General features: G+C 42.7%; 2 protein-coding genes and 1 pseudogene across 8 annotated transcripts in view; 2 read left to right on the top strand and 1 right to left on the bottom strand.

Moving 5' to 3' along the window:
• Positions 1-3,418: 3,418 nt before the first annotated feature.
• On the top strand, positions 3,419-8,244 carry prr35 (proline rich 35). The gene is made up of 3 exons (XM_040023457.1): positions 3,419-3,506; positions 5,435-6,996; positions 7,102-8,244. The coding sequence occupies exons 2-3, from the start codon at positions 5,603-5,605 to the stop codon at positions 7,913-7,915; spliced, it is 2,208 nt and encodes a 735-aa protein (XP_039879391.1). The 5' UTR covers positions 3,419-3,506; positions 5,435-5,602; the 3' UTR covers positions 7,916-8,244.
• Positions 8,245-9,977: 1,733 nt separating this feature from the next.
• Positions 9,978-11,442, top strand: LOC120728306 (annotated as a pseudogene).
• Positions 11,443-12,123: 681 nt separating this feature from the next.
• The window catches only part of si:ch73-103b11.2 (early endosome antigen 1), a 53,416-nt gene continuing 48,713 nt past the window's right edge, over positions 12,124-16,826 (bottom strand). For 6 of the 7 annotated variants that reach the window (XM_040023463.1, XM_040023460.1, XM_040023459.1 and 3 more), the window contains 8 exons: positions 16,604-16,751; positions 16,409-16,514; positions 16,037-16,196; positions 15,843-15,950; positions 15,673-15,759; positions 15,441-15,603; positions 14,938-15,023; positions 12,124-13,431 (listed from right to left, as the gene is read on the bottom strand). In XM_040023463.1, coding sequence (XP_039879397.1) covers positions 13,360-13,431; positions 14,938-15,023; positions 15,441-15,603; positions 15,673-15,759; positions 15,843-15,950; positions 16,037-16,196; positions 16,409-16,514; positions 16,604-16,751 — 930 coding nt within the window. In that variant the 3' untranslated portion in view covers positions 12,124-13,359. Of the gene's footprint in view, positions 13,432-14,737; positions 14,821-14,937; positions 15,024-15,440; positions 15,604-15,672; positions 15,760-15,842; positions 15,951-16,036; positions 16,197-16,408; positions 16,515-16,603; positions 16,752-16,826 lie in introns of all 7 variants that reach the window. The other variant, XR_005694732.1, reaches the window with a different exon arrangement.

Below are 16,826 nucleotides of genomic sequence, written 5' to 3' on the forward strand. Positions count from 1 at the left end.
GGAGACTTTCGTGTTCACACTGCGAGTATCGGCTTCTGCACGTTTCTATTTTCTCTGAAGATAAAACGCTGCAGTTTACAGTCAGACTTGAAGGAAGTTTGTAAATGAGCTGTACATATGTCAACTTTTCTGGTAATTTAGGAGCATGTGCAGCAAGTTTAATTAAAAAAACAGAGTCTAGAATATAAATACTTACACTTAAGAAAACAAAAAGCAAGAACAAAACGACTAAAGGAATTAATTTCAGACGTTACAGCCTCTGAATCATTTGTGATCTTCAGACTAACAATCAAATGCAGTGCCATACTCAGTACTATATTTCTGAGCAGCACAAGACAAGGCCATGAGCCATTTTAAAATTCATATCAAACTGTGGCTCAGTAAGTTCAAAATGCAGCACAATAATTTATTATTGGAAGTCTAATACTTGGAAATAACAGACGACAGAGTGCGGTGACAAAATGTTCCCATTGATTGGTGATTCTGCTGCTGCAAGTTTAGATTGCTAACTGAGTTATCCACAGCTTTACGTGAGAACATTTATACTTGTAACATCTCTTCAGATGAGTGATACTTCTCTGTGAACTGTTAACCTGCAGCCAATCTAACACTTTGAAACATGATCTTCTGGGAAAACATGCAAACTCAACCCTGGTGCACTTACTGTGGTGCCAAACAGGATAACAGTGGTTTTGTTTTTGATATGTGGTCTAATGTTAACTGCAGTTTTGTCACTGTAGTCCAAAAAAAGTTGTTGTTTCCATCTGTGATGATTTATATTTAGCTGTGTGGTTCTGTGATGGGGCCTTCACTCTCTTCCACAAGCATGCATGGACATCACAAGAGAACAGAGCAGCAGTGACGACACAGACACTACACTCCCAAAAGTGCTCACCTGTCTGCTTTTACACACATATAAACTTGAGTGACATCTGATTCTTAATCCATAAGGTTTAATATGATGTCCAATAACTGCTTCAACTCTTCTAGGAAGGATTTTCACAGGTTTAGGAGTGTTTATGGGAAATTCTGACCACACTACTGCACAAGTATTGATGAATTTATTAACAATAGAGTATTACAATCGCCTCGATTAAATTATTCTTACTCTTATATCACACTAGTAAAACACTGAAAGTTTAGACCCTTTGGTAAATAAAAAAAATCCCTTTTTCTGTCCTGTTACCTTTATTCTGAGTAATTTTGCATGCAACATTTATTATACACTCATGCAAAGGTGAAGCATTTAAACCTCTTTTAAAAAAAGAAAGTCAGTGAGATGCTAATAAGACACTGAGTGAAATGAAGAGGAAGGAGACAATTCTCGTTCTGCACATTTGAACTTAACAGGAGAAACTGACACTTTGTCCGAAGTGTTCCTGCAGTTGGAGTGATATGCTTCCTTACTCTCTGGGAAAAAACAAGAAAAAACCCTGACATCTGCTCCCACGTGGCCACACTAAGAAGTGAGGGATCTTTGTTTCTCCTGCTTCTCTTCCTTCTCTAGTTCCTCCTCGTGTCACAGTGCACTCCTGTCGTTCCTCCTGATTTACCAGACATCCTCTTTCCCCTGCTGTCACATTTGGTACAGATGGTTAGGCTCTATGGAGTGGCCTGTCAGTCTCCATTTGGCCGCCTCTGTGTGACAGCAGGCCCGATGGCTCGTGAAGGGCCCCCGACTTTCCCGGCACACGGACACTGACATTTCTCAAAGGGGCTCGCGTGCGTCCTTCCCACCCAGCCCGAAGAGAGAAACGAAGAACCTGAAGTCGACCCAAAGCCCGCCACAGGCTACGAGAGTCAGGGATGGATGGAGGAGGGAGAAGGAAAAAGGGGTGAAGAGAGGAGACTGAGAAACTGGGATTAGATTTAGGAGAGGAGTGAGAATGTCCGCGTTTACATGCACAGACATGAATTCGAAGCTGTAAAAGCTCCTGAAAAGGTTTGAGCCGGCAGTATTTTTGCATATCCAAAAACCTGTTGATAACCAGCTCCTGTAGAAGTGGAGACTTTTGAGGTGAGAATGCAAACTGGTGGACAAACCTGACCCAAAACAGGCAAATCTAAATGTACTGTATACATGCCCAGAGGCTGCTCTGAAAACCCAAATCATGTCAGCATATCTCTCACCTGGAAAATACTGCAAACATCCTACTCTGGAATACATAAAAGGAGTACACTGTGTACACGGCTTTTATTAAACTGGGAATATGTGCACACAAGCGTCATGTCTAAGTCACTGTTTGTGGATGAGATGCTGTAGCTCACACCACCCGTTCCCCGACACGCTGCACTGATCATCCTCAGCACAGGTTCCTTAAACGAAGCTGGTGATGGAGGTAAAGACGGGTGATGCGGAAACAGCCACTAACCACTCCACAATACACACCTTTACCTCCACTGTGGACTTTAACGCTTAGTATACACAAGATAAGATGAAAAGAAGGAATATTTTCTGGTGGCTTTTGATTATTAAAAATTAAAGGCTTATAATTAAAACCACAGATATTAGAATCAAGGAAGCTTAAACAATGTTTAAGTAAAAAGCCTAAAAATAGTTCATTCATAAGAGCTTTTTCTCATAATCCAACATAATAAAATACTGAATATCCAGAGTCAGCCTTAGAAGTCAGTCTTCTTAGTATTACGTATCAGTTATGGAGGATTTAACCCCCTCTGTCCTCTGTTATGTTGTAACAAGAAGCCATCACTAACCTAACCTTTGCCAGCATTGTGTAAATTGTTATATTGCATTCTGACTGCAAGGTGGAGACCACACTTGACAATCCAGAGAGGTGGAGAGGGGGGGAGCAAACAGGGTGGAGAGGGGGGGGGAGCTGCTGTATTGTAGCGCCTCGGGGTAATGCTCCCAGTCAATATATATCTCCACACTCGCTCCTGCGCTCCCATTTGAGCGGGACGCGCTGCCCTGCCGCTGCAGAGGAGTGACAGACAGCCACACCGGGACCTCACTTTAGGTATGAATGAATACGTTTCCTCCTTTCCTTTAAGAAGCAAGGTTTGTTTGTGAAGGCTGAGTGATATTTTAGAGGGAAGTTAAGCAGAGGCCTGTTTAAATGCTGCTTTTGTTTGCAGGGCAGAAATGTTTGATGCTGTTTTATGTCCTGCTGCATGCCTTTGTTTTTTTTTAAGTTTGAAAAAAGTGAGCTTTGATGTCATTATTTATAGATTTAATTAAACTACATTACTATTTTGATTTAAAATGAGAATCTTTTATATATATGTATATTTTAATATTACTGGATAAATACATTTCTGTGGTGTTATAATGAATTATTGTCAGCTTATTTGAATTCATCATCATTTTAATTTCTATTAAATTTGGTTTAAAAAAATTAAATGCAAATATATCAATATTACTTGATTTGTAAATTTACAGAAATTCATGTTTTTTTAAATCATAGAAGAAAGTCAACATAAAAATGTTCTTGTCTTCTTTTTTTTTAGAACTTTTTCTCAGAGGGAGTGACAGCTCATCATCTTAGGTAAAGTATTAAACTTAATGAATTTATTAAACACGAGAGCTCAAAAATAATTTCCCCTGCAGTCTTTGCGTGCATCGACTTCCTGTGCATTAAAAAAATAACCAAGTCCCTTTCTGCTGTCAGCGGTGTGGTTGCTGTAGCATGTAACTTGTCAAAGCTTTTAGTGTGGTGAGCCTCCTTAATTGCAACAATAGATGTTCAAGCTGTTAAGCTTGTTTGATCATAGTCCCTAAAAGCTTAAAACAAGACCACAGGGTTCAGATATGGGCAGCGGGGGGGCCAAAGAGCGCAGTCAGTGAGAGGAGAGCGGATAGCGGTGACCAGAAGAGGGGAAAAAAAATCTACTGTAAAAATGATTTTTATTGATTGGCTCGCAGCAGCAGCTGTTAGACTCCATTATGAGCCCAAAGCTCAGGTCAGACCCCCGGGGCGGACAAGTGAGCCAGTCAAATGGTCATCCACTAACGGGCCAGTTCTGGGGGTCCAGTTGGGAAAGTGGTGAGCAGCAGCCATCCTTTGTTAGCCTTCGTCTCATGGACTCACAGATGATGATCCACGCCGTCACCTGTGTTTGCTTGGCTCTCCTTTGTTTCTAGTCTTGGAAGAGATCCGTGCATTAAAGAAAAAGGAGTTGGTGAAGTTTCTTTTTTACCTCAGCATGGACCCTGAACTTTACGTAGACTTTCATCTTTGAGAGTCCCGAGGAAAAAACGGCAAAATAAAAGCCCCCAAAGCAGAGTGTTTTAAACTGAGCACTAGCCTGCTTGCATCTTCTTTTTCACTGCAGGCTTCACCCAATGGCTTCGCTCGCAGTACAAAGAGATCACAAAGTTTCTGCAATTTCACAGATGGGGAAAAAATGTTTTTGAATTTATCTGAAAGGATTGGAATGAAGTGGTGTTAATTAAACTAAATTCTGAACTAATGAAATAACAAAAGATGAAGAGGAGCAAAAAAAAGAGAGAGTGGAATAAGGGAAAAAAATTCTACAGGGACTATTTGTTCTTAAATCCAAAAGACAAGCCTGCTTAACACATGCAGAAGAAAATTAAAAATAAAATGAATCAATAAATCTGCCTGTTTATTCATAAAACGAAGCATAATGTTTAAAAGTAGTGTAAAAGCTCAGTAATAATATTTAAAGGTGCTCAGGTTTTAAAGGTTTTGTTGGCTTCTTTTGTAAGACATGTCTAACTGTAAATAAATATATGTATATTTTGATATTTTCCAATCAGAAAGAAATTCAATTCAATTAAATGCTACCTATTATAATCCCTGCTAATATTGCCTAACAAGTATGACCCCAGTCTAAATGTAGAGCTAGTAAGTCGAGGCAGTGGAACCTATGCACCGTGTCCTGACCCAGATCCCAGTCCTGGCACTAATGACGCCCTATAGGCATGATGCCAGGCTCTCATTAGGAATCGGGCCTCAAACCCCCAACTTCGCTCCTTCGCGTACCAGCGCTGTGCAATCCCAGGCATGGCCGTGCGGTGCCTGTAGCCGGCCTTCGAGGGCCTGGCCCCAGAACTCAAGCAGGGCTGTGAATGCTGTGAGACCCCACTGCACAGGTGCAGAGTCCCCCGTGACAGCCCTCTTTGCCCCCAGCCCTGGGCCCTGCTAGTGCCTGGTACTGCACTGGAACTAATGAGTAGTGGCAGGTACAGTGAGAACAGAGCAGCGTGGGCCTCCCTGCAGTTAGGTTAGTGGCAACCCTCGGCTTGGGCAGAAAACAAATGTTCTCTCATAATACACATATGTGCATAATGGCATAAATCACCCTTCAGTGCACGCAGAACTTTACCTCTCATAGTTTGTTTTCTTACAGAAATGAAAACCGCATCCCTCCTTCTGACTCGCAGAGAACAAAACATCATATATACAGTCTGTGCTTTCATTCACGATCCACTCTCTTGTTTATTTCACAGGTACAGCTGCAATTTGACCAAGAAGATGCTCTTCTTCATCGCCACTTACTCACAAAATTAAGGAAAACCTCACAACAAATGAAATGTACTCTGAAGAAATATCTCAAAGTCTAGCTTGAATTGTCAAAATTTAAATCACACGCTCTTTAGAAATATCAAGACTCAACCATGTCCAAGGATGACACCTGCAAAGTCACGTCAGCCAGCAAACACAAGGAGCGCAAGCCGAAGAAGCCTCACTACATCCCCCGACCGTGGGGCAAACCCTACAACTACAAGTGCTTCCAGTGCCCCTTCACCTGCATGGAGAAGTCTCACCTGTACAACCATATGAAGTACAGCCTGTGCAAGAACTCTCTGTCCCTGCTTATAGAGTCAGATTGGCCGTATAAAAAGGGCAACATCCTGCACCCAGAGCAGCTCCGGCCCTTTCAGCAGGCCCATGGCCTGCACGCTCCCGGAAAGGATGAGCTAGAGCAGGTGATTCGCACTGAGGAAAGGCAGGGTCAGAGGAGGTCTGCAGAGGAGGATGGCGAGGGCAGAGACAGCCAGGGACCAGAAGATGAAGAGGGACGAGGAGAGGGGGTAGAGATCGCTGGGCTGATCAAAGAAAGCTCCGGTGATAGCGACAGAGGTGAAGCAGCAGAAAGCACTAGGAAGAAAACCAAACAGCCAGATTCAGAGCTCGACGACATGCTCTCTCTCGAAGATCAGTTTTTACGAGCCCGCTCTGTGGAGGTAGAGGCCCAACTGAGACATTATAAGCTATCAAAGACATGCCTAACAGCTCCCGGGTTACTGTCGGAGCAGTGGCGGCTGCTGGCATCCAGCCACACTAAAGCCAAAGCTGAAGGTCCTCAGCCTCGAGTGAATAATTCAATCCCCTGTTACCCCCCACCACCAAACCTGGTGGATTACCAGGACCCCACTGGGCTTAACCTTTCAGTGCTTGGGGTAGGTTATCCTATCAGCCCTGGCCTTTTCTCCTACATGAACTCAGCTATTCCCACCGCAGCCTCCGGTGTCACAGCCCAGACCCACGCACAGCTCGCCCAGCTCCCCTTCCTGGCCTCGGCCGCTCAGCTGATACACCCAGCCTCCAGCGCACACGCAGATCGAGCTCTCATCCCCCCTCGACTATACTACCCCTTCCTGTGCGAGCACACATTCGGACAGGCATCCAGTCAGAGCGACACCAGCAAGCCTCTCAAGACATCAACAAACACTCTAGAAGCAAGTCCTCTGTCCAGTTTCCAGCCCAAAGTCAATCTGTGGAAAGTGCCTGCTGTGAGGCCGGGATCTACCATCACTCCCGCTGGCTGGATGTCACCTCAGAGAGACTCCCCTGATCAGGGCTACAGGCTGGGGGATAAACTGCAGGCTGCAGCCAAGGAAGGCAGAGCAAGCTGGGGTCTGAAGAGGGCAGGAGCTCCTTTAAGAAACCAAGAGGCCCCTGCGGAGAAGAAGCCAAACTTGGGCTTGACTTTAGACCTTCTGAAAAATATTCAAACTGCATCGACTCTTAATGTGGGGACAGACAAACTTCTCTTCTCTTCGGACAGGTAAACAGCTCAGAACTGTTTTTGTAATAAAATTGGTAGTAGTTGTGGTGTAGATTAAACCTCTTAGGAGTATTTATTTAACTCTTTTCTTTCACTCTTTCTTAGTTTGCAGGATGCTCATGTTCAAGGTCGGCCCACTGAGCTGTGGTACAACGATCCTCTCACCAGCCCCACCAGCGAAACATCTTCTCTCTCAACCTGTGGAAGACCCAACAGCCAGGACTCAGCTGCCGCCAGGACAATCGGGGCGTCTGAGTCAGTCGCTGCTCTGCTCGGTGACCTCTCCAAGGCGCTGCAGGAGTACCACGAGGCCGAGCGCAAAATCTCCCACCTAGAGAAGGAAGACCTTCCTGCCCAGAGACATCTCTGGGAGCACCTTAACAAAATCCGCAGCGAGCTTTCTCACATTCACCAGGCTTTGGAGCGAACAGCTCGCCAGAGCGATGGGCCTCTCGACCTGTCAGTAAAGAGGGACTCGACGGAGTCGATTGGCGATCAGAGCAGGAGGGAAGATGGGAGTCTTAAGGAAAACGCAACTGAGACAGAGGAGGAGGACGAGGAGCTCATAGAGAGAAGAGAGGACGAGGAGGACGAGAGCGCGAGGAAGGTGATAAGGGCTTCACTTGAGAGTCGTAAACAGTCGCTGGACATGCTGATCAAGATGAGTCAGGCGTCAGTGGTGAACACAGAGGTCCTGTCTCCTGGTGGCCTTGGCCTGAGGCCCAGTCCTGCTGAGGCTCTGTGGGCAAGCAGAACCACCAAGTGTGAGGCCGACTCCAGCGTCCTGCTCTGCCCCGACGGCCGATCAGTATTGTTCACCGACATCTCCTCCTCTGCCAAACCCCCAAAGAGACCCCCATCCATACAGCGACTCGAAGCCCACTGTCCTCCAAGCCCTTTAACAGCTACCGACAACTGAAACTCTGCTTGTTCCTCTGGCTGTAATATAACAGAACCCATCCAGCGGTTCACGTGTAGTTTTGTTTTTGGTTACTGGCATGTCTCAGACTTTCATCAGCTGGAAAAAAAAAAAAGACTGTCGCTGTGTTTCTCAGTTGTTCACAGAAACATTTTGCACCGTATAAAGTAAACAGAGAATGACTGAAAAATCTGGAGGATTTTTTTTCTGATACAGTAAAGGACGTTTAGACATTTTAAAAATGTTACATCAGCATTTTTTTTTTTTTTACAGGCGAATTTAAACAATTGTGCACATTAATGATCATGACAAGAGATAATCCTCTGAGCTGATTTGTAAATATTGTACTGAAAATAAATGTAATTAATGTAAAATGTTTTAAAGGCTAATGTTTTTATATGGATGATGTCGTGTTGGGCTGAAAATAAAATGGATTACACACACAAACACATCCATTCTTTTCAAAAACAGAGCAAAATAGGGGTTAAGACACATAAAATAATGAAAAATGGGAAGATTTTAATCAATATTTGCAAAGAAAAGGTACTAATTTGAACATTTTGCTGCACGGTGAGCAATCACAAAGCCAAATGCTATCATTGTAGTCTTTATCGACAGAAAGAAAAACAGGGGAGAAAAAAAAAGACAAATAGATCCAAAGAGGCACCGTGACCTGAATTTGCCTACGTTGTCCTAAAGGTGAAGCAGCTCCTAAAGCCAAAGCCCATCGGCTGGGTTACCTGTGCGACCACTAAGGTTGGCTGCGGGGCCGACCGCCACATAAACTAAACTTGAGACCTGTCTCCCCCGAGGACTGACGCAGAGAGCAGGGCTGCCCCACGTCTTTTAGCCCCGTCACCACCATCAAACTCCAGACGCAGCAGCAAAGGTCAGCTGCCACGACCAGAAGAGCCACCGCTGGATGCTCAAGAGGTCAGGCCAAAAATGACTGTCCGCTCATTTTAACAGCAAATTCAACATTTAGTCCCTGCAATATTACACGTTTTTTTTTCCTGCTAAAGAAAGAACAATAAGCTTTGGATTTATGTTTTCGTTTTCTGCAACAGACAGCCGACCCTGTCCGGCCTTCACCCTATGGCAGCTGGGAAAGGTGGCTGAAGTGGATAAGCAGAAGGCGATGGGTGCATGGAAACTGTATGATTTGTCATTGCACTAACTAACAAGATGAAAAACAACAGTCCTCTTCTTCTATCTATTTTAGGTCTTATTCTTACAATTAGAATAGAATAGTTTTTTTTATTGTTGTTATACATATAAAGAAATTTAGACTAGATTTAGATCTCTCCTATGAACATCAGAAAAAAAAAACAAATAGTTAAAGAAATCCCCATAAATACATAATAATAATAGTGAATAGAATATTAAACCAGAGGCAATGATTATATAGGGTCGAATGAAGGTGCTGAAAGTCTTTATCAGTGCAAGGTAGTTTGTATTACTAAGAGTAGTAGAAGGAGAAAATGAAAGAATAATATAAATCTTTGATTTGTAGATTTTCTCCTTGGCTGGAAAAAAAAAATCCCTTTAATTTACAGAAAATTTCTGCAAAAGCATCCAGAAAACCCCCACCTCGATAATGATTGTGAAATTAAATAATCTGGATGCTTCTTAGAAAAACATGCGTCTGTGGCCTGTTTGGGTGTTTTTTCTTTCTTGTTTCGGGAACAGTAAGAGCCAAGATGATAGCGCCCTCAAGTGGACAAAGCCAGATGAGCATCCCTGGGGTTAGTGCTGACAATACAAAGGAAAATAACACGAATGACAGAAACGGCAGAAACTCACCGGGGTGATCTTTTGCACGACGTTGGTTATATTTTCTCAGACATCAGCCACAAGATAAAAGTGCGTTACCATCATCACAGATCAGCCACTGACTACATCACTGACTAGTTTGTGCGTGACAACAAGAATGCAAAGAAAAGCTCTCTCATAGTGATGAACATCCGTTCGTCTTTAGCTGTTGGAGCCAATAAAGCTTGCTGCACTTTCAGATTTCTCAGGCCTGACCTCACTGCAGTCTTGAAGCAGCTGTGATGTCAAGATGCTGTGAGCTGTTGTGCTTCTGCTCAGCACCTCAGCCTGCTGTACTCTTGGCTTTAAATGCCCAGACAGAAGTCCTGTGGTGGCCAAACCGTGACTCTGTTAACCTCTGTGATCTTGTTAGCATCCTCCCTGATAACAAACTACAATCAACTTGTAAAAGAACAAGATCAGAGATCCCAGGTGAATCGCTTAGGCTGAAACACCTGGAGCGGAGCTAGAACCAGTTAGTTTCTCTAAAAGGTGGAGAATTCAGAGACCTGGACATCCTGGATGTTCTAAACCAACAACATCTCACACATCCACCACGATGCAAGTGCTCACCTATGAACCCTCCTTCTGATCCTTCCTGTGGTTCAGAAACTTGATTTGTCTCTCAACATGCTCAAGTCATTCAGCTGTGAAGAGGTTGGAGGTTCTTCAACTCTTAGGTATCTCAACCTCTTAGTAAATAACATCCAGAAGTTCTCCTGGGGCTTTTTTCTTTGTTTATGAAGAAATCTCTGTAAAATAATAAGTACATGTATGTGTAGCTCATGCAATGTTGCATTTCTTTGTTTTTGTAGCATCTCTTGCACTTTAAGTTTTGTCTGAATCTAATTTGAAACCAGTTAACTTGAAAAGGATCCAAGTTATCTGAACCCAACTCCAGCTTCGTGGAACGTAATCCCTGGAAGTGGTTATTATTCCGGATGCAAATCTTGGAGATGTGGCTCAGTTGTCACTGGGTAAGGGGAACACACTCAGGCTAAATCCCACCAGTACTATGTTTGAGGGTTCTCAAAACCCTGAATCGAAATAATCTCACAGCTCATCAGGACACATTCAAAGGCCTGCATAACCTCCCGGTTTTATTTAGCTTTGATAAGAACAAAATCCACAACATTGACCATAAGTGGTTCATCCCTCTGAAGAGACTGGTGCCAGTTTATTTTTCAACAAGTTGCAGATGAGTCAAAAGCATTCAGTGCCCTCACCCAGCTCAGCCTGCTGAACCAAGCAACCAAGAGGTCTCTCAGTAAACTGTTGAAGATAACAGAGCTCAGCCTCCGATTAAACATCCTCGACTTTATTGAACAAGGCTCCTTCCAGGACCTAGAAAATCTAAGGTAGTCAATATTCTCTGCTTTTCTGTTCACCTTTGCTCACTACTCATTCAACAAATAAATCAGTTTACCCACTACATACCTAGACTGAAGTGGGTCTGAGTTTAGACATCTGACCAGCTTTGTTCTGTACAGCAGCCGCCTCATCTGAAGTCCCGTGGAAATCCCCTTTTCAAGCTTTCTTCAGATTTCTCAGACACAGTTAATCTTTTACATTTCTGTTTTTTTCCAATTATAACCATTGTAGTATCCAGCCATGGATTCTGAAGTTCAAGGCACTGGTAGCACAGAACATCCTGACTGTTGTGATACTGACTCTGTGCATTTAGGCACATAGACATGGTCGAGAAAACCTCGTGAGCATCAGAGTGGGAAAAAGAAGTGATTTAAGTGACTCTGAATGTGGCATGGCTGTTGGTGGCAGACAGGCTGAGGTTCCCAACAAACATCTCTTCTGAGACTGAAAACGAGAAACTATCAGTGAGCTCTGAGTAAAAATACCTTCTTGATGCCAAATATCAGAGAATGCTAATACTGAAGATTGGAAAGCAATATTTTCTCAGGAAATGTGGGACTCCTTAGAACCAACTGAGCATCATTTAAGCAACACAGCTTACCCGAGGACCGTTACTGACCATGTCCATCCCTTTATGGGTGTACCAGTGTACCTATCTGAGTAACGCACTATGGCACAAAGCTCAAAGTGTTCTGTACTCAGCAGATGTCAATCTAATAGAGCACCTTTGGGATGTCACCATGGAAACTGTGTGAAGCCTTCATGTTAATATGGACCAAAATCTCAGAGGAACATTTCCAGCACATTATTGAATCTACAAAAGAATTCAAGGCAGCTCTGAAGGCAATCAGTGAGTCCAACCTGATGCTGGAAAGGTGGACTTATTCAAGTGTCCAGTGAGTAGGTTCATCCACCACAGACTCACACCTTACAGCTAAATAATAAATTAATGAAGAATTGTGTAAGGAATGGGTGCACAAACTGCTGAATCCCAAGTCTGTAAAAAGAAAAATACAAGCCACAGATTTTTTAAACACTTCATTTATTTGACGTTATACATTCAAATGAAAATAAAAAATATTCATATATATTTCTTATAGAGCTAGAGAGCAAGGTACAAGTTTAAAACAAAACACAGAAGTCTTCCGTGTGGCATATATTTATATACACAAGGCGTGGTTTGAATACTATACAGTGTGTATCCATAGCTGCACAGGTTTCATGGATGTCTATATTCTTCACTCAGTTGAGGCACGACTAGATTTCAGTAAGAGGTCAGGGACTGGGCCAAGTGCTTCAAGACTGCCGCTTACAGTAAAACATCTCAATCTCAGCATCTCAACAGTAGGACTTGCAAAGCAAAGCTTATAATTGTCTAGAGCGCCACACTAAAGCAAAGAGTAGGAAAAGGAGGCAACGTGATCATGCAAATCCAAAAAACAGGTTCAGGTTTAAGGAGATGATAATTCTCACACTGAAGCAAACACAAAGTCAGAATTTAAGAAATTTGAAATAAATTCCAGTATCGCTAACAAATCACGGCTGGTCACCTAATGTGACGCGAGTCAGCATGTTTGGTTGCACTGCAATAAATCGACTGGAAGTCACTACACCGATTCTGAGACGAATAAAAACAAGCCTCCTCAAGTAGTCAAAAGGTAAGTGCAATCTCACCCCCCCCCACTTCCACACGCAGACACACCGTTTTATAAAACACTCATACATCATACCAAGGTAAGCATCACATTGTTTTCCAATATCAATCAAATAGTACAGCAGATGCCCCAACAATAATAGCAAACCATAGTCTACATGTGTCCAGTAGTTATGTACAGGAGAACTGGTGCAACATTAAGCACATTAAAAATTATTAGATATAGACACTATTACAATAATAAAATACAGCAGATACTTAATTCAATATTGGGATATATTTATATTTATATATTATTCATATTATGTATTGCTGTCAGTTTTGGCATTTTGGAGGATCAACAGAAAAGCTGTAATCGAATCTCTCTCACAGCGCGTTTGACACGACTCCAACTTGGCCTGATCGTAAGTGTATGTACTTTAAGAATTAAAATAAGAGACAAGATTGAGCTAAAACGTGAAAGAGGTTTAGAACAGATAGATTAAAGTCCTTGATCTCAGATGCCACCCCAACATCTTCAGCCCATGATGGCACGGCAGGCGTAAAAAAAACAAAACAAAGAACAACAGAGAAAAAAAAAAAAAAAAAAAGCAAAAAACTTTTCAGGTTAAATCTTTCTGGAATCTTTTGCCTCAAAAAGCTTCATGCGCTCCTGCACGGTGAGTCCCTCTTTCAGGCTCTGTTAAAGACAAACAAAGTCATCTACTGTTATGAGGCAATAATGCGCATGTGGGCAGAAAAGAGCGAACACACAAACACACACAGACGCAAAGGAAAAAAACCCACAAAGTCAGAAACAACAAAACAGTCACAGCTTCTAATCCCAGATGTGTTCTGCTCGACACACTTTAATTTAAAAGGTTAAAACACACGACGTACAGGAAAAATATAAATGGATGTGGTCATGCCACATAAATGCAGTACAGAGAAAAAGTCTTGAGCTGGCCCTTATTTATTTATATTCTGCTTGGAAAAATGATATCACCACCTTTACTCTGCAACACAGCTCAAACTTTTAGCCAAGCTTTCCTCTGCTTTCTTTAACTAGTCTTCAGGTAAAGTTCTCAGTTAACAATGGCTTCATGAAAGCAAAGTTCTTATGAACCTTCAAACATATCTCATCTGTGTCAGGTCTCGGCTGGATTTTGTCCTTTTTTTTGTTCTCTATCCATTTCAATCACATTTAAGGACTCGCTGCACACCAAGCTGAGACAGTTTCTCTTATTGACGTAAGAATATTTGTTATGCCTGTCCAACTAAATTATCTTGGCATTTGTTGGGGTTTTAACTAAAGAAATAGCAAAAACACATTTTTTTCAAGTTATGTGTAAACCAAACTGGTTAAATCCTTGAGTTAGGTGCCTTCTTTTGTACTTTAATGATTCAAGTCAGTGTTGAGTGGCTTAAAAACAGGAAAACACTCATCTGAAAATAGTCAGGAACTGGGGACAAGGACCCAGAAAGCCTGAAAAATTATTGGTCAAGACCACAATATAATTAAACAACTGAACATCTGGCTCCTCTGAAGCAAAATGAAGACATGAGGAGGTGACTCAAGACTTTTGCACAGTACCGTAAGAGTATGCACAACACCAAAACAGAGGATTCAAACAGCCACAAACAAAAAACTGTTAATGTAACAAACATTTTTAAATAAAGAAAAACGACACAGAACAAAAACAAAAGACAGTTGGGAGTCCTCACAGTGAGTACCTAGCACAGCTCAGTACTTCATTGATGTGAAAGCGCTACAGTTTCTTTTCATCTTTTAACCGTTTCTGCAGTCGCAGGAGGAGAGGACTCTAACTAAAAATCTTTTGATGAGTAACACCCTCACACCTCTGATATTCAGCTGAAATATCATATTTCGATTGCTCACGGTGGAGCCAAAAGAAAGAGTTTGGGGTCAGAGGGGAGATGAAATCATGCATAGTTAGGTAGGTAGGCATGGAGGGCATGCTGTTTGTCTATCACATTATACCTACAGCATATGTTGGGGCGGGGGTTGGGAGGGGATCACCCCACAATGGGAGTGTCAGCTATCCCATGAGACCTGCTCGGTGACAGACTGACGGATAAAACAGACAGATGAAACACTTGAAGCACTTCCAGTAAAACATGACCTCTGACCGACTCTGAACACGTTTCTACCACAGAAGCAACAAACGACACGGCAAACACTCACCTTTGACCTTAAACCTCGTGAATGCCTGGAGCTCGCCGACTGTTCTTTTTTCATGAAATCTGGGTTACTTTTGGACTTCATGATATCTAAAAACACAATAAAGACCCTATTATTAACATTACCTTCAGGTGGTGATGCTTCAAAAAATATATAACCGACAGCATCTGTTCGCATTTAAGCGGTAATCTTAAAACAATTTTTCCTAACTTTACCAAGAGGAAGACGCATCTTTCTCAGGAAGGATAAAGATAGCAAAACAATGTTAAAAACATTTCGAGGATTGAAGGCATTTTTCCCCAGTTCAAACCAACAGCAATCCAAAAAGAGACAATCCCCAGGTGGCACTAAAGGTGGTTGGTTGGATAGTTGAAACATATTTATAATAAACACAGCTTTGCTCAGCCTTTGGTTGTTGCCATGTTAGTAGACTTCACGGATATCTGGATATAAATGGGAACTAAAAAGAACAAAGATTAAAGTCAAATTGAGCATTTTCTACTCACCATATCCAGATGTCACTGTTCCATCGACAGTCCTCTCACCTAAAGCTTCTGTGGCAATGAGCAACTTCTCCTTCAGTTTGCTGATGTCGCAGTCTGCTTTTGCTTTTACAATGCTGAGTTCTGTGTAGATGTCCTTATATTTGTCTGTGGCATATTTCTTGTCCTGGTAAAATGATCGGAGATGAATATACGGCCTCAGATTTTTAAATCACTCTCAGGGAGATGTGCTTACCCTTAAAGCAGACTGTAGCTCGTCTTTCAGAGAGTGGATTTCTTGTTTGAGATACTGGATCTCCGACTCCTTTATTCGTAACAATACCTACAAGACAGGGAGAGGCACTTAGGGTGTAGAGCAACATGAGTTGAGCGTCTCTGTGTGTGTGTGTGCTCGTTTAAACATACCTCCAGTTCATACACATCTTTGCCCTGGGAAAGTGATGAGTGAGCGGTTTCCCCACTAAAACAGGAGCGCATCCGAGAGATCTCTACAGTCAGCCGGTTATTTAATTCCTGTTAGAAAAATGGAGACGTATTCAAACCTGTGGACAAAAACAGGTTTGTATTCACAGTACGTGTGCAGGATTGCGGAGTCTGACCTGGTTGTGTGCATTTAGCTCCTGGTTCTCTCTCTGACACTGCCTGAGGGCCTGCCTCTCGGCCTCCAGCGCCTGAGCCAGGTGAGCGTTCTCTAGACATTTCTGAGAGTACTGCTCTGACAGCACCTCCAGTTCTCTCTGGATGGACTGCAGCTCCTCCCTACACAGTCAGATAATCAGTGTCAACATGCATTTGTGTTTTTCACAGCGCAGAAGCTTCTTTCATCATATAATAAAACTGTTTTTTCCCCCAAAAGCAACTGCAAGACATCAGTACAGTTTTTAGGCCCCAGCCAAGATTAAATGTTGACACCCAACTGATATAGTAAATCCACTGGATGCAAAGTTTAGGTTTCCCCTTGTAAAACATACTCGTATTGTAAGCGTAGTTCATCAATGTCAGAGTTCAGTCCGCTTATTTGGGAGCGCTGGGTTTTTTCCAGTTCCTCCTTGTGCGCATTCTTCATAGCTTCAATAGCTACATTAAAAAACAGAGCACATATATCAAGTCACTGTATGACAGTCATCAAAGCACAGCAGCTACGAGCGATGAGACCCTTTCTTTACCAGCAATCGTGGCAGCCGTCTCCTCAGCCAATAGCCTCTCTCGCTCTTCCATGAGCTTGGAAATCTCCCTCTGATGCTGCCTCTGGAGGTCTTCGATCACCTTCTGGTGTGTCTCCTCCATTGCGGCAAAGCCACGCTCACATGTGGCCTAGTGGAAGAAAAAGTCAACAATCTGTCGTTGCGAAAAGAATTATGCATTCACTGCAGCTACATTTTTATTTTT

The sequence above is a fragment of the Simochromis diagramma genome, unplaced genomic scaffold, assembly GCF_900408965.1.
Source record: "Simochromis diagramma unplaced genomic scaffold, fSimDia1.1 OVJJ01000208.1, whole genome shotgun sequence".
Lineage (NCBI taxonomy): Eukaryota > Metazoa > Chordata > Actinopteri > Cichliformes > Cichlidae > Simochromis > Simochromis diagramma.